This window comes from Callorhinus ursinus, unplaced genomic scaffold (genome assembly GCF_003265705.2).
Source record: "Callorhinus ursinus isolate GAN/ISIS: 27379988/994484 unplaced genomic scaffold, GSC_fseal_2.0 scaffold86, whole genome shotgun sequence".
Taxonomy (NCBI): Eukaryota; Metazoa; Chordata; class Mammalia; order Carnivora; family Otariidae; genus Callorhinus; species Callorhinus ursinus.
The window spans coordinates 2,958,359-2,976,816 of NW_027397148.1; the positions used below are offsets into that span (position 1 = coordinate 2,958,359).

Below are 18,458 nucleotides of genomic sequence, written 5' to 3' on the forward strand. Positions count from 1 at the left end.
TGGTGTTGGCATGATCTAGAGTTAGGAAGCCACATAGCATATAGAAGATGCTGGCTGCTCAGTTGGGCAGTGGTGCAGAACACAGGGAATGTATTGGTGGGGCATGGAGCTGCAGGTGGGGGTGGGAGCCCGGCTTGCAGCCTTTGACCGAGGGTGACAGCCGGCACTCAGCTGACACCTCAAAGTGACAGCCAGTGCCTTCAGATCTCTCGCAAGTCCACGGGATCTGGCCCTGTCCAGGACTTTGCTGGCATCCCCGCCTCCCCGTGGGGTTGTCTGGGGCAGGTCACACAGGTCAGGCCTTCTTCTCCAAGTGCCTGCCTGGCACCGTCTTCCACAGAGGCTCTGTCAAGTGGCTCACCTACCTCACCTGTTGACCCACATCTCACTTTCTCCTTGACAGTGGTCTACCTTCAGTGCTCCTACTGAATGCTGCAGTCAGTCCTCCCCCCCAGTGCCCCCTGCTCCCCCTTTCCCTGCTGACTTCCTGTTCACATAGTGCTTATCTTCCAGCGTTCCTTGCGATTGACCTTTCATTATGTTTGTTGTTTGTCATACATCCCCCCACCAAAATGTAAGTTTCCTGAGGTAGAAAAGGATCTTTGTGGGTCCCAGCACATAGCACATGCTCAGAAAATATTTGTCGACTGAATGAATCCCCAAATATCTTTGAATTATTTTGAAGGAGCTTCCACTATCGTTGAGAAATAAGAAGCAGAAGTAAAAAAAAATCTAGAAAGACAGTTCCAACATATGTTTTTATTCTTTTACATTGTCTTATTTATATATTTTCCTGTCAGCCCCATCAATAGTGTGAAAGTTTCTTTCCACCTTGGGTCTTTCATAAAGGAGGTTAGGAATGTCCATGAAGGTAGAAAAGCCACAAATATGTGCACGATTCCTTTGGAATGAAAAAGCACTGTTTGTGGCTTCCCTCCTTCCCTAAGACACCACGCCTCACTTTGCTCTACTGTGTCTCTGATTGCTGGCTTCTAGAGTAAACTATCCGAAGCAAGGGCTAGGGGCTGGCCTATGCAATGCTCCTGTTCAAATCCTTTCTCAAGTCCAGCACTTCTTGATCTGTTCTCCCTGTCTGGGTACCATGTCTCTCGCCCTCCATTTTCTCTCCTACCAACATTTTTCCACCTGTGTCATCATTAAAGAGATTTCCTCATCCTGCAGACTCATACTCAATCCTTCTCATCTTTAGTTTTTCTTTAGTCATCCAATAAATTTATTTTTTATTGCTATTATGTGCTCATTTTCTTTCTGCATGGAACACTGCACACTTTCTTCTCCCTGGATAATAATGAGGACGCTTATGATAAATGCTCATGTTTTTGAGGGCTTCCTGTGTATAATTGCTGAGCCATAGGTATTATTATATATCATTCTATTTAATCCTCATAATGAGTCTATGTGTTAGAGACAGTTATCAGGTCTGCTTCACAGATGGGGAAATGGGAACGTGGAGAGGGAAGGCACGCCCTTGGAGCAAGTCTCTGGAGTTCTAGCTCTAAGATAAGTGATGCAGAAGAAGGAGAATGGGGTCGGGAGCCTGGCCGACCTGAGGTGAATCCTAACTTGGTAAAACCCTAGTTGGGAGATTCAGGTGAATGATTGAGTGTTTCTGAGCCTGAGCATTCTTACTTATAAAATGATGATTAAATGAGATAATTTGTGTAAAGCCCTGCCATGGAGCATTGAGCAAATCTGCTTCAATTTTCTTTCTTTTCTGTCTCCTCTCTTCCATGGCCAGCCTTACCTGATCCCAAACCCTCGCCAATCCCTTTGCCCTCTATATTTCTGTAACAATTTTAATTTCTCCAGCTTAATTTATGACTTATTTATGGACTGACTTCATTCAGGTGTTATATGGGTATTGCCTTCTCGGTTAGATTTTAAGAGCAGGCACCATGCATTTTAATTCTGCGTTTCTGATGATGCTCAAAATAGTGATAAACACAGAATAAATGCTCAGTTTTTTCTTCCTAACTGACATATCTACTTAGGTCACCATTTGATCCACCGGTTCCTGACACAGTAACCCACACAGGCCTCTGCACCCTGGTCCCAGCAGCCTGCCATTATTAATGACATTCTCCCTCTCTTCTCTCTTCCCAACTGCAGCATGTGCGTTCCGGTACAATGGGCTCTCCTTTGTCTACCTCATCTACCTCTTGCTCATCCCTTTGTTCTCAGAACCAACAAAAGCAACGATGCAAGGTAAGAGATGTTCGCTCCCTAGCACGCTCTGAATGAGTTTGGCTGGGCTGTTCGGTAAGAGATGTTCGCTGGTCCCTAGCACGCTCTGAATGAGTTTGGGTGGCTGTTTGGTTTGTCTTTGTCTGATGGAAGAGCTGCTGTCTGTGCGTCACGCTGGTCCAGCTAGGAGCAGGCATCAGGCATTTGGACAGCTGCAAGTTGAGTAGTGTGGAGCTTGTTGGTGACACATTTTTGTCACTTACACAGCTATCCTCCCATACAAGTTCCTGAGTAGGTCTCTATTGGTAGGCTTGCGTGTATCTGGAACATTTTGGCTAGTTAAGACGAACTCAATGTATTTTCAACAAAATAAGGCAGAGGGTGGAGCAACATTGGCACATGCTTTGCATATTGGGTTGCTGGGGAGAATGTGGCAGGACATGGGAAGGAGGAAGAGCATCATCTTACATTTCCAAGCCACGTAGCAGGAGAACTGGGTAAGACCGGGTCCCAGTCATGACTTGTTTATACACCAGCTGAGATCTCTTTCATATGCCTCAATCAAGTACTGAAAGAGAGTAATGTGAGTCTGAGGGACAGTGTCTCAAGCATGTCACTGCAAAATTGTAGATCCATCTCCCATTGCTCTGCAAGAATCTGCAGGCATAGAAAAGAATGTGACTGTTTCTTCTAAGGCTCTAATTAGGAAGCATGGTCTGGCTTGTAAATTTATATATTTGAAGTTTTTCCACAAGGATAAACATTAAACCACACCAAATCAATTTAATAGCTTAGCTTTCCAAACAATACCATCAGCAACAAGGACTGTGCCCAGTGTCTTAAGTGAGTGTGACATCTTTATATTAAGCTGGGAAAAAAAAAGGAAGTTGTGTTTGACCCCACCAACGGAGTGGCATGGGAAAGGCCATTGGTTGTTGTCCTCAACTCCTGGTGGTGACTATTCAGGAAAAGAAGTGAAGACTTGTGTACTCAGAACACATCATGGCTCTGCTTTTCCCATTCTCCCCCTTAGCTATTGCATTTAGAATGTGTATTATGTTTCCTCATCTGAATAGTTAGGACTGCAGATGCTATGATGACTTCCCTGCCTGAGCAAGAACTTAAGTGATAGCTCTTCTAAGTCACTGAAATCCTTAACACAGAAAGAAGAGCTGGAGGAAAGTGAATGTGTACAAATCCTCCTCAAACTTCAAAATGCCTGTTCATGCGACCACACCCAGTCTAGCCTCATTCGGACAGTTCAACATTAACAAAGACATTGAAACAGACTCGTTTTGGGCCTCAGAGCCGAGATTATAACATATAGGCAAGCTGTATTTCATGGCTTGGATCATAAAATATACACATTCAGGAGAAAGTGCTTTAAAAATGAGTGTATAGATTCAATTACATTATCTCTTCCTTTTATATCAGGGTGTCTGCTTATTATTTTATGTGGAAATCAGGTAATGGGATTTTGCCCTTCAGACACAGGGGACAGCACCTGGCTTTGTGTTCTTCTTGGCTAACCAGCCCTGCTTTCCATCGGGCTGCCTCAGTCCCTGTAGGAGTTGGTGTGCAACTGTGTCCAAAGTGTGGGACAATCAGCCCATTGTGTATACCCGGGTGCACCAGGGACCGGTGTCAGGAAGCTCAGAGGTGAAACATAAAATCAAAAGCAAACAGCCGCTCTTCTCTATGTAAAGAAATATCCTGAGTTAACAAAATGTGACCAGGTCGATGCACAAACAAAGCACAATGAGCACCCACACGTGTCTGCTGGTGCTGCTCCTAGTGCTGTAGAGGGAAGCACAGGGCCCGAAAGGGAAACCCACAGGCATCTTTCCAGTTAGTATTATGGAAGCAGTGTTGTGATTACTTTCCTATTTCCTGCATTTCAGTGCCAAGCAGCGTGACTGATAGTCAACAGAACCTCATTTATTTATTTATTTGCTTGTTTATGGAAACACAGAGGGTCTCTAGGAGAGGATGTTCCACACCTTATTTTTCTGAATATGTAGGGCTCACAGTCCAGGCATTTCTAAAACCTGTGTTTTGAGATATCCCATGCTGGGCACTTCTGGCTGTGCACGGTCCAGGACATCGAAGGCGACGTGGCATGGACACAAGCAACGATGGGTCTGGAAGAGTGAACGTGGTGTGGCTTTTCTGGAAGACTCAGGCTCACACATACTCAGACCTTGTTCATGTTCACACACATTTCTCCTGATTCAGTAAGAAAGTACATTGTCAGACTGAAAGAACTGTCAGCAACCTCCACACCACCTGCTCGCAGACAGCCTGCCTGAAACCACAAGTGAATTCGGACTGCCCCTGGAGCCAACGGTGTTTGTGCACATTGTCAGGACCATGAAATGACGTAGACACCCCTGGGCTGGAAGTGTGGTGCAGACGTGTAAAAGTTACTCTATGCCCTTCTGCCCTGCATTTGGTCTGTTGGATTTATTTTTTTTCTTGTGGGATTATTTTCTTCTAAGTGTATCCATAGAGGGCCTAGCATGTGGAGAATTTCCCAGTCGTAACTCGGAGAGTGTTCCTGTGGCTTCGTTCCTGGGATAGTTCTTTGTTTTTTTTAAATTCTATTTATTTATTTGTCAGAGAGAGTGAAAGAGAGAGCATAAGCAGGGGGAGCGGCAGGCAGAGGGAGAAACAGGATTCCCACTGAGCAGGGAGCCCAATGTGGGGCTCGATCCCAGGACCCTGGGATCATTACACGAGCCGAAGGCAGTCACTTAACTGACTGAGCCATTCAGGCGCCCCATTCCTGGGATAGTTCTGAATGTAAATCCCACTCTCTCCACTGTTGCTGTTTAAGACAAGGATGTTGCAAATGACATTACCTGTAATGTTTTTGATGTAGTGTTCCATGATTTGAAGATCTTGAACAGAAAAAAAATGAGAATTCCAAAATCCTAGATTTATAAAAGACCCACAAAATGATGTAGCCGAAGCCAATCCCATCACCATATTACTATAATCTAATTATGTGATCTTCTAATGACTATAATCCTTCAGCATCTGTTAATCAGGTAAAGGGCTGATATCCAAGATCTATAAAGAGCTTCTCAGACTCAACACTCAAAATACTAATAACCCAGTCAAAAATTGGGCAGAATGAACAGACACTTCTCCAAAGAAGACATCCAAATGGCCAACAGACACATGAAAAAATGCTCAACATCACTAGCCATCAGGGGAATACAAATCAAAATCACAATGAGATACCACCTTATACCAGTTAGAATGGCAAAAATTATCAAAACAGGAAACAACAAATGTTGGCGAGGATGTGGAGAGAAAGGGGAACCCTCTTGCACTGTTGGTGGGAATGCAAGCTGGTGCAGCCACTCTGGAAAACAGTATGGAGGTTCCTCAAGACGTTAAAAAGAGAGCCACCCTATGACCCAGCAATTGCATTACTAGGTATTTACCCCAAAGATAACAGATGTAGTGAAAAGAAGGGCCACATGCAGCCCAATGTTCATAGCAGCAATGTCTACAATAGCTAAACTGTGGAAAGAGCCCAAATACCCTTCAACAGATGAATGGATAAAGAAGATGCGGTCCATATATACAATGGACTATTACTCAGCCATCAGAAAGGATGAACATCCACCATTTGCATTGATATGGATGGAACTGAAGGGTATTATGCTGAGTGAAATAGTCAGAGAAAGACAATTATCATATGGCTTCACTCATATGTGGAATATAAGCAATAGCACAGAGGACCATAGGGGAAGGGAGGGAAATCCAAAGGGGGAGAAATCAGAGAGGGAGATGAAACATGAGAGGCGATGGACCCCAGGAAACAAACTGGGGGTTTCAGAAGGGAGGAGGTGGGGGGAGGAGGTAACAGGGTGATGGGTATTGAGGAGGGCACGTGCTGTGATGAGCACTTGGGTGTTATACTTAACTAATGAATCATTGAACACTACATCAAAAACTTATGATGTACTGTACAGTGATAACTGAACATTAAAAAAAAAAGACAAGGATGTCTACTTATTTTGATCTCAGTGCACTCCGCAGCACCCAGAACATTGGAATGTTAGGGAGATGCTCCCCTGGCCTGTGCCTTAGCGAAGATTTGCTGTAAGGCTGGAAATGACTGCGTCCTATAGCAGGGAAAATCAGGGGCAGTTAGCAGTCATATGCTGAGATGGTATCAAGTTAAAAAGAAAAGGAATCGGAGTAAGGATGGTGGCTTGGCAGCTTATTTGTGGGCCTCATGTGAACCACTGAGGCTAGAGTCAGAGGAGCTTCTAGGAGTCACTGAACATGTTCCGACAACCAGTGGTGGAGGCCTTTCCACAACGTGCCTGCTGTCTCTTCACAGTCATTGATGCACCAGGGACTCCCTGTCTCCCTGGGAGGTTTTAGGTGGTTCTTTCGTGGATAGACCTGAGGTCCGCCCAGCTGCACAAGGGTACACAAGGCATGGTATCCAACGCAGAGCAACAAAGAAAGAATTAACAGAAGCTGGAGGATTATAGTCATTAGAAGATCACATAATTAGATTATAGTAATATGGTGATGGGATTGGCTTCGGCTACATCATTTTGTGGGTCTTTTATAAATCTAGGATTTTGGAATTCTCATTTTTTTTCTGTTAAAGATCTTCAAATCATGGAACACTACATCAAAAACTAATGATGTAATGTATAGTGATTTACATAACATAATAATAAAAAAAATGTGTAATTACCTTAGTAGGATTGTATCAGTCGGGGCCCAACCAGAAACCACAAGCCACTCTAGGTACTTTAAGAGGAAACGTGATGGAGGGGGTGGGTTACCAGAGATGGTGGAAGAGCCAGGAAATCAAAAGGAAGGTTGGGGGACCTAGGTCTCAGCAGAGCAGGGAGGAATGGCGGGAAGAAGGGAAGTCACGAGCAGGACTCAGAAACTAGAACCACAGGTGGCAGTCAGGGAACCGATGTGTGCAGACAGGCCATGACTAGCACTCTTCCTGTTAGTCAAATGCGTCAAATGAGACCGTTTCATGTTCATTGTCAGTAAACTACCTGTAGCTTTTCAAATGTGAGGGGGGTGGCGGAGGGGATCGTCTTTCCCTTCATTCTGTCCCCTGGAGGCGCTTCCCCCTGTCAGAATCTCTTCTAAGCTCCTGTCTGCAGGAAGCTGAGGTGGAAATTTGGAATCCCCTCTGAGGACTGAGGCACCCATCCCCCAGCCCTCGGAAGGCCTTGTCTGTAACAGCGCACAGTGGAATTTCTTCCTGTAAATTAGTGGCTGAAGGGGTACAGCCCCCCCCAAACACGCACACACGCACACACACACACGTGCATGTGCACATACACACAGGTGTGCACACTCAGCCCATGGAGAGCACGCACGTTTGATCTGCCCTGGGCCAGTGTGCAATTAGTTCCCTCAACAGACCCTCACCTCTCTTCTTGCCTTTTGAATTTCCTGGGCAAGTCAGATTTCGGGGCAGCATGTCCCCTGAGCTCATGGGTGTGTCTTGGAAGCCACTCTCACCAGGCTTGGAAATCTTTGTACAATATCTAATTCTCTCGGCTTCTTCAATATTCTCTTTCATATCCTCCATGGGGCAGGGAACCACAGTTTGAAAACAAATGTCCTTTGTCATGGTGTTCACTGAAAAGTGAGGGAGGCTTGGTGCCTCAGCTTTTTAGGGTTGCACCTGAAACTGAGCCGGAGTCCCATTTTATTTTTATTTATTTATTATTATTATTATTTTTTAAGATTTTATTTATTTATTTGACAGAGAGAGACACAGCGAGAGAGGGAACACAAGCAGGGGGAGTGGGAGAGGGAGAAGCGGACTTCTGCGGAAAAGGGAGCCCGATGTGGGGCTCGATCTCAGGACCCCGGGATCATGACCTGAGCCAAAGGCAGACGCTTAATGACTGAGCCACCCAGGTGCACCCCAGAGTCCCATTTTAATACATTTATATAAAGAGTCTCTTTCTCTTCTAATATGTAAACTTCAAGATGGGAAAGATTTTGCTCTTTTGTTTACTACTGTATTTCAGGGATACAGAAACAATGCCTGGTGTATGGTAGGCAGTCTCAGTAAATATTTATGGGATGAATGAATGAGTAAATGGATGAATTTATTCTCAGAGCCTCACATTTTAGAAGCATTTATAAACACAGCTATGCTTACTTCAATATCCATAATAGCAAACATCACAGAACAACAGTTTATTTCATATAACTGTCCTTTGGAGACAGAAGCTTAGGGTAGAATGGGCCTTGGGACTTTGCTATTTTAGATTTAAGTGGGATCAGATGATCATGAGAAATTTAATAAATCAAGATGTTTTATGCTTTTACTTAAAATTATAGGCATTTTCTTTAAGCATATAATATTGTGGGAAGGGAAATAAATCTTTTTCTGTTTACTTAATAGTGTGCTTTGCATTCAGATTGAGACTGCACTCCATTAAAGATGAACTAATATATAATTAGCTGCAGGTGGCCCAAATATTCGAAGTTGAGGAGCTGTTAAGTACTTTAGCCAGACACGGGTTCCCCATACCTTATGGCATATGGAGTACACCACATCAGCCAATATGGTGGAAGAGTTGTATTTTGTTGATTGAATATAAGTAATAAAACATACGAGATATGGAAGAAAACCATGCTACATGCTCAGTATATATTGGCTAATAATAATATTATTTTGAAGAACAACGTCATTACTTTGAACATCAGAGTGAGCCAGATTTAGACATCTCAGTCTCATGTGTATGACCATTGCCAATATTTATCTCAGGACTTTTCCTAGTGCTCTCTAAATATTCAGCTAAGAATTATGTGATTTCCAGGGTTTCTTGCTAAATAATATTTAAGTCAAGTAACCTGTTAATAGAGAGCCAATAGGGGCGCCTGGGTGGCTCAGTCTTTAAGCATCTGCCTTTGGCTCAGGTCATGATCTCAGGGTCCTGGGATCGAGCCCCACATCGGGCTCCCTGCTCGGCGGGGAGCCTGCTTCTCCCTCTCCCACTCCCCCTGCTTGTGTTCCCTCTCTCGCTGTGTCTCTCTCTGTCAAATAAATAAAATATTAAAAAAAATAGAGAGCAAATAGTTCTACCTACTAAGTACATATTATTATTTGGATGCATGAACTAGTTTAATTCTCGCAATGACCTTTTGAGGGAGCTGCTACTGTTATTAAAAACTGTTATCAAAAATCCTCACAGTCAGAAACTGAATTCCAGGTGGGTTGAGAACAAGCCCCAGGACACACAGGTGCCATGTGGGTGGCTGTGCACTCTTAGCTACTGTGTTGTTCTGACTCATACCCAGGACAGAACAAGGTCCTCTGGAGATTTGCGAGGGACAAGGGAAACCTAGTCACTTAATGAATACTTGATGGCTGATAGATTACCAGGCCCAGGGTACAATGGTCTGGAGAAATAGTTTGAGTATATTTAAAGGAGATATTTTAATTTGCATTGGTGACATACATGTTATGTTATATAGAAAATACATCTTATTAAGTGTGACTGGTTATTTCCTTCAGTAACTATTAATTGAAAGACTACACTTCACACAACACTGTGTTTGCATTTGTGGAGGATAAAAAAGGAGAAGAAAACTGGGTTCTTCACTGGAGTAGCCTCCCAAACACAGGGATATTATATATCTCATCGAACGAGAAACCTCTTGCAAAGAGGTCATCTTTGGAAGCCATATACTTATTCAGTGATGCTGACATTTCTCTAAACTGATCTCACATTACTTCCTTGTAGTTGCTTAAAGAGTTTGCCTTGAGTAGGCTCAATGGTTACAAGCCATTGTCCTTTTAAGGTGGGTCTGATATGCACAACTTTGGGTGTCAAGTTCAATGGGAAAAAAACTGATAATGAAATTATGTCAATTTTAGGGGAAAAAAAAAGATAAAACCCAGAGTATTTAGTATAGACAAAGTATCTGAAGGTCACTCATTATAAATGAGGTTTAAAGTTTCTTTGAATGAGAATACCATTGTTGATACACCCACAAATGACAAATACACATGGAACATCTTTCCATAATGGGTATATGTAGATGTAAGGATACATTACCTCTAGGATGTCATTATGAAATGAGATACCCAGACGAGAAGGCAGAATCCCGAAGGAAGCAGTGATTAATTAGATTTGCTCTGGAATCTTGACTATGATAGTTAGGCAGTGCCTGCTTGACCCAGACCAGAGCATCAGATGTAGTATCTGGAGATGTGCCTGAACTGAAGATGTTGGTAATAATAAAAGTAGCCAACTTTTATGCTGCAGGTACTGTTCTAATCACTCCTTATATACTAACTCATTTAATTAGAAGATAGGAAAACGATTTATTGAAAGGGCAGAACCTCCATTCTGGAGTGAAAAAAAACCACATTTATTGTGAACTGGATTATAAATCCACTTGACAAACTAGCAATACCACCTACTAAGGTACTGGTATGACTGTCTCCTCTTTATTAAGGCATTGGTGGTAAAGCTACGTTAGTGAGACTTAGTCACATTTTGGCCAGTCTAGATTCCTGTTCTCCTTTGCCATCCCACTTCACCGAGTCTTTCCATGTGTCCACAGGAGTCCTTCCCCATAAAGCTGGGATAGACTGGCTTCCTTTCATGTACCTGACCGTAAATCCTTAGGTTTTGACTCTGTAAATGTTCAGGGTCCAGAGCGTTTTTCAGCTGGTTCCAACAGGAAGTTTTACATCTTTTCATATACTCTTGATAAATAATAGTTCTAATATTAGAGGCGTACATCTAGCTACAGTGTGAAATTTGTTATTTGCTAGAAATTGCTTCTGTCTGCTTGCTTGGTCCTGCTAGCAAGTTATCTTTGGTCATGTGTTCTCTTCCAGGCTGGCAGATAAAAGGGTCTTATCTTACTAGTACTGTTCAACTAGTACAGTCACTTACTTATTGGGGGCTACTTGAATAGAAATTCTCCAAATTACAAGACAACAGCACTCCCTGGGCAATATTAACCATTGACCTACAGGAAGAATAGCTTAGAAGCATCATCATCTCATCAGTTCACATGTGAAATATTTACATCGCACACACACACACACACACACACACACACACACTAAGGCAAATGGAGATAATTGTTGTCTAAGGTGTGTAGTTATTTTCTAATGACAATGTTGTCTTCTTGTCTCTCTTTCTGAGAGACTTCTTTCCAAATGTTAGGCCAAGATTGGGCAACCCTGTGAGAGATAAGAACAAAACTCCCAGTGGTGGGGGAAAGGGAAGGACTTTGGGTGCCTGTGTGGATCTTTCTTAAGTTTTGTCTCTTCAGTTACAATGGCTGGCTCCTCCCGGTGTAGGTGGAGCACAGGTAGTGGGCCCAGTTCTGTGCCCAGGCCAGTCAGATTGCCAGAGGAATAACAGAACAGCACACTGCCAACAATTTCCGGCTTTGCCCTCAAATATTTTTCAATATGTGGTTTTGTGGAGGAGACCTTTTTCTTCCCTGTGATGAAAGGAGTGAGTCTCTGAAAGATCTTTTTTTTTTCTTAATAAACTTTGCATTGTTATTTTGAGCAAGGTACCAATTTCCCTGGTATAATTGCTTGCATTTACACACACAAGTTACTAAGAACATATTTTTTTCTGGTCGTTGGGATCTCTTTCAACATTTGGCAGGGGGATAGAATTAGGGAGGGTAGTAAAGGAGAGGCTTCATTGTGCTTTAGTGACAATGGTGAGCAAGTGAAGTTTTTAGCAGGCCAAGTTAACTTTTGTAAATAATGGCCTAAGTTATTCTCAGATGACAGGGGAGAAAAAAGATATTTTCTTCTATCCAACTCTGAACAAGGGTCTTAGTTTAGGAGGAAATTGTACTGTACTAACCATAAGAAGTCAGTGTATGTGTGTGTAAAATAGTCATCAAAAGGACCTTATTCTGAGGTTCTCACCCAGGATGGACTATATCAGAATCACTAACAGCACCCCAAGAAAAGAAGAATGGTATTCAGTTTGCCTACATGAAGAGGCAAAGAGGTCTGCTAACTTGTTGAAACATGTTTAGACGTCAGAGAGGAAATAGTAGCAGATATTTAAAACTGCTTGCATCTGGTTTTTGTTAAAAACACTGTTAGTCTTTATACCATTAGACTTATTATTACTATATTTTGTTATGTCATAATAAAGTAAAAAGCAAGAAAATATTTGAGTAAATTATTAGGTGTTTTACTATGAATATCAACTCACCACCAAAAGGAGTGCTAACAAATATAATGAGAAGCTTGTTTCTTGGGTTTTTGAGTGAATTAATTATAGGTCCTTTTTGGGGGATGGTACAGATGTAATATTCTATTGTTTTGAATTTGGCAAACACTGCTCAGTCAGACAGAGGGACTTTCAGGGAATATACATGTAATTCTCAGCTCAGAAAACATTGGTTCATGTTATCTTATGACTAGGGATAGGTTTTCAGGAGTCCCACACTTTTTGCTTTATTTGGCTATGATATGCCAAACCTATAATATGGCTTCAGCTGTTGTTCAAATGCTATCCTATCATTACAGTGAGGCAGTTCACCTGACTTGATATCAGTTTGTTGACCTCATCTTCAAATTACTGTTCTTTTGTTTATTCATTTGACAAACATTTACGGGTGCCTACCCTGTCAGGCCTTGTATTGGGGGCAATTGGATATACTAAGGTAAATAGTACAGGCTCTCTGTCCCTGGGATATGAATCCAACTCTGCCATTTATTAATTTCATGGTCTTGGGCAAGTTTCTTACATTCTCAGAGTCCTTGGCACTGGCCCTAGACACAATATTAAGAGATCTATGTGTGGGGAGGTTGTGTTCATGGGAACCTAGTTGTGTAATATGTGCTGAATCAATGGATAAAGAGCTCTAGAAATCATAGATCCTTTCCTACAGTTTTTATTGTAGTCAACATACATTGTTATATTAGTTTCAGGTGTACAACATAGTGATTCAACATTTACATACTTTATGAAGTGATCACCTCCATACATCTGACCACCAACTGTCACCATACAAGGTTGTTATAATATTATTAACTGTATTCTGCATGCTGTACATTGCATTCCTATGACTTATTTACCTGATAACTGGAAGTTTGTGTTTTTCCATCCTAATTCCCCAATTTCATCTATCCCCTACCTTCCTCCAACAACCACCAGATTGTTCTCTGTTTCTATAAGTCTGTCTCTCGTTTGTATTTTAGATTCCATATATAAGTGAAATCATACAGTATTCGTTTTTCTCCATCTGACATATTTTACTTAGCACAGTATCTTCTAGGTCCATCCATGTTGTCACAAATGGCATGATTTCATGCTTTTTTATGGCTGAGTAATATTCCACTATTTGTATATACTGTGTGTGTGTGTGTATTTTTTTCTTAATCCATTCATCTATCAATGGATGCTTAGTTTACTTCCATATCTTGACTAAGTAATGCTGCAGTGACCATAGGGTGCATTTATCTTTTTGAATTAGTGTTTTCATTTGCTTTGGATAAATACTTAGGAGTGGAATTGCTGGATCATATGGTAGATCTATTTTTAATTTTTTGAGGAACCACTGTACTGTTTTACACAGTGACTGTATCAATTTTCATTCCCACCAGCTGTGCAAGAGGGTTTCCTTTTCTCCATGTACACACCAAAAATGATATCTCGTTGTGGTTTTGATTTGCTTTTCCCTGATGATTAAGGATACTGAGCCTCTTTGCATGTGTCTGTTGGCCATCTGTAGGTCCTCTTTGGAGAAATGTCTATTCAGATCCTCTGCCCATTTCTAAATTGGGTTGTTTGATTTTTTGATATAGTGTTGTATTAGTCCCTTATATATTTTGGATATTAGCCCTTATTGATTATATCATTTGAAAATATCTTCTCCCATTCAGTAGGTTGCCTTTTTTGTTTGGTTGATGGTTTCCTTTGCTATGCAGAAGCTTTTTAGTTTTATGGTAGTCCCGTTTCTTTAGTTTAGCTTTTGTTGGCCTTGCCTGAGGAGGAAGATATAAAAAACTATTGTTAAATCTGATGTCCAAGAGTTTTTTTTATTGCCTATGGTTTTTTTCTAGAAGTTTTACTGCCTATGGTTTTTTCTAGAAGTTTTATACTTCTGGTATTACATTTAAGGCTTTAATCCATTTCAAATTTATTTTTGTGTCTGGTGTAGAAAGTAGTCCAGTTTCATTCTTTTGCATGGAGCTGTTCAGGTTTCCCAACACCGTTTATTGAGGAGTCCTTTCCCCAGTGTATATTCTTGCCTCCTTTTTAAAGATTAACTGACTGTGTAAGTGTGGGTTTATTTCTGGGTTTTCTATATTGATCTGTGTGTCTGTTTTTATGCCAGTACAACACAGTTTTGATTACCATAGCTTTGTAGTATAGTTTGAAGTCAGGGAGCATGATACCTCCACCTTTGTTCTTCTTTCTCAAGATTGCTTTGGCTATTCGGGGTCTTTTTTGGTTCCATACAAATTTTTGGATTGTTATAGTTTTGTGAAAAAATGACATTTTGCTAGGGACGGCAGTAAATCTGTAGATTGCTTTGGGTAGTATGGACATTTTAACAATATTGGTTCTTCCAATCCATGAACATAGAATATCTTTCCATTTATTTTCAATTTCTTTCATCAGTGTTTTAGAGTTTTCAGAGCACAGGTCTTTCACCTCCTTGCTTAAATTCATTCCTACATATTTTATTCTTCTTGATGTAACTGTAAATGAGATTGTTTTTAAAAATCTCTTTTTCTGATAGCTTATTATTAGTATATAGAAATGCAACAGATTTCTGTATATTAACTTTGAATCCTGTAACTTTATTGAATTCATTAGTTCTGATAGTTTTTTAGTGAAGTCTTTAGGTTTTTTCGATATATAGTCTCATGTCATCTGCAAATACTGACAGTTTCACTATTTTCAATTTGGATGTCTTTCATTTCTTTTTGTTGTCTGATTGATGTGGCTAGGACTTCCAATACTCTGCTGAATAAAGTGGCAAGAGTGGACATCTTTGTCTTGTTTTCACCATTGAGTATGATGTCAGCTGTGGTTTTTCATATATGGACTTTATTATTCTGGGGTATGTTCACTCTATATATGCTTTTTTGAGATTTTTTACCATAGTGGATGCTGAACTTCACAAAGTGCTTTTTCTCTATTGAGACAATAATACGATTTTTATTTTGTTTGTTTGTTTGGTAAGGTGGCTTGATAATTGGTTTGCTAATACTTTGTTGAGGATTTTTTTTGCATCTATGTTCATCAGGGATATTGGCCTATAATTTTCCTTTTTTGTGGTGTCTTTTCCTGGTTGTGATATCAGAGTATTGCTAGCCTCACAGAAGGAAGGAGTTTGGAGCATTCCTTCCTCTTGAAATTTTGGGTATAGTTTTATTTTTTTTTTATTTTTTTATTGTTATGTTAATCACCATATATTACATCATTAGTTTTTGGTGCAGTGTTCCATGATTCACTGCCTGTTCATAACACCCAGTGCTCCATGCAGAATGTGCCCTCCTCAATACCCATCACCAGGTCAACCCATCCCCCTAACCCCTCCCCTCTAGAACCCTCAGTTTGTCCCCCAGAGTCCATCATCTCTCATGGTTCGTCTCCCCCTCTGACATACTCCCCTTTTCTTCCTCTCCTGTTATCTTCTTCTTTTCCTTTTTTCTTAAAATATGTTGCGTTATTTGTTTCAGAAGTACAGATCTGTGATTCAACAGTCTTGCACAATTCACAGCGCTCACCATAGCACATACCCTCCCCAATGTCTATCACCCAGCCACCCCATCCCTCCCACCCCCAACCACTCCAGTAACACTCAGGTTATTTCCTGAGATTAAGAATTCCTCATATCAGTGAGGTCATATGATACATGTCTTTCTCTGATTGAATTATTTCACTCAGCATAACACCCTCCAGTTCCATCCACGTTGTTGCAAATGGCAAGATCTCATTCCTTTTGATGGCTGCATAATATTCCATTGTGTATATATACCACCTCTTCTTTATCCATTCATCTGTCGATGGGCATCTTGGCTCTTTCCACAGTTTGGCTATTGTGGACATTGCTGCTATAAACATTGGGGTACACGTACCCCTTCGGGTCCCTACATTTGTATCTTTGAGGTAAATACCCAGTAGTGCAATTGCTGGATCGAACGGTAGCTCTAATTTCAGCTGTTTGAGGAACCTCCATACTGTTTTCCAGAGGGGTTGCACCAGCTTGCATTCCCACCAACAGTGTACGAGGGTTCCCCTTTCTCCACATCCCCGCCAACATCTGTCGTTCCCTGACTTGTTAATTTTAGCCATTCTGACGGGTGTGAGGTGGTATCTCATTGAGGTTTTGATTTGGATTTCCCTGATGCCGAGTGATGTTGAGCACTTTTTCATGTGCCTTTTGGCCATTTGGATGTCTTCTTTGGAGAAATGTCTGTTCATGTCTTCTGCCCATTTCTTGATTGGATTATTTGTTCTTTGGGTGTTGAGTTTGATAAGTTCTTTATAGATTTTGGATACTAGCCCTTTATCTGATATGTCGTTTGCAAATATTTTCTCCCATTCTGTCGGTTGTCTTTTGGTTTTGTGGACTGTTTCTTTTGCTGTGCAAAAGCTTTTTATCTTGATGAAATCCCAATAGTTCATTTTTGCCCTGGCTTCCCGTGCCTTTGGCGATGTTTCTAGGAAGAAGTTGCTGTGGCTAAGGTCGAAGAGGTTGCTACCTGTGTTCTCCTTTAGGATTTTGATGGACTCCTGTCTCACGTTTAGGTCTTTCAACCATCTGGAGTCTATTTTTGTGTGTGGTGTAAGGAAATGGTCCAGTTTCATTCTTCTGCATGTGGCTGTCCAATTTTCCCAACACCATTTGTTGAAGAGACTGTCTTTTTGCCATTGGACATTCTTTCCTGCTTTGTCAAAAATAAGTTGACCATAGAGTTGAGGGTCCATTTCTGGGCTCTCGATTCTGTTCCATTGATCTATGTGTCTGTTTTTGTGCCAGTACCATACTGTCTTGATGATGACAGCTTTGTAATAGAGCTGGAAGTCCGGAATTGTGATGCCGCCAGCTTTGCTTTTCTTTTTCAGTATTCCTCTGGCTATTCGGGGTCTCTTCTGGTTCCACACAAATTTTAGGATTATTTGTTCCATTTCTTTGAGAAAAGTGGATGGTATTTTGATGGGGATTGCATTGAATGTGTAGATTGCTCTAGGTAGCATTGACATCTTCACAATGTTGATTCTCCCAATCCATGAGCATGGAACGTTTTTCCATTTCTTTGTGTCTTCTTCAATTTCTTTCATGAGTATTTTATAGTTTTCTGAGTACAGATCCTTTGCCTCTTTGGTTAGATTTATTCCTAGGTATCTAATGGTTTTGGGTGCAATTGTAAATGGGATAGACTCCTTGATTTGTCTCTCTTCTGTCTTGTTGTTGGTGTATAGGAATGCCACTGATTTCTGTGCATTGATTTTATATCCTGCTACTTGACTGAATTCCTGTATGAGTTCTAGCAGTTTTGGGGTGGAGTCTTTTGGGTTTTCCACATACAGTATCATATCATCTTCAAAGAGTGAGAGTTTGACTTCCTCTTTGCCGATTTGGATGCCTTTGATTTCTTTTTGTTGTCTAATTGCTGTGGCTAGGACTTCTAATACTATGTTGAATAGCAGTGGTGAGAGTGGACATCCCTGCCGCGTTCCTGACCTTAGGGGAAAAGCTCTCAGCCTTTCCCCATTGAGAATGATATTTGCTGTAGGTTTTTCATAGATGGCTTTTATGATATTGAGGTATGTCCCCTCTATCCCTATACTCTGAAGAGATTTGATCAAGAAAGGATGTTGTACTTTGTCAAATGCTTTTTCTGCATCTATTGAGAGGATCATATGATTCCTGCTCTTTCTTTTGTTAATGTATTGTATCACGTTAATTGATTTGCGGATGTTGAACCAGCCTTGCAGCCCAGGAATAAATCCCACTTGGTCATGGTGAATAATCCTTTTAATGTACTGTTGGATCCTATTGGCTAGTATTTTGGTGAGAATTTTTGCATCCATGTTCATCAAGGATATTGGTCTGTAATTCTCTTTTTTGATGGGGTCTTTGTCTGGTTTTGGGATCAAGGTAATGCTGGCCTCACAAAATGAGTTTGGAAGTTTTCCTTCCATTTCTATTTTTTGGAACAGTTTCAGGAGAATAGGTATTAATTCTTCTTGAAATGTCTGATAGAATTCCCC

The 18,458-nt window shown here is 41.1% G+C and overlaps 1 protein-coding gene across 1 annotated transcript in view; it reads left to right on the forward strand.

The window, feature by feature from the left end:
- Positions 1 to 18,458, forward strand: part of PIEZO2 (piezo type mechanosensitive ion channel component 2) — a 541,878-nt gene that overhangs the window by 83,868 nt on the left and 439,552 nt on the right. Inside the window, exon 2 of the mRNA XM_073888032.1 lies at positions 2,131 to 2,226. Coding sequence (XP_073744133.1) covers positions 2,131 to 2,226 — 96 coding nt within the window. The remainder of the gene's footprint in view (positions 1 to 2,130; positions 2,227 to 18,458) is intronic.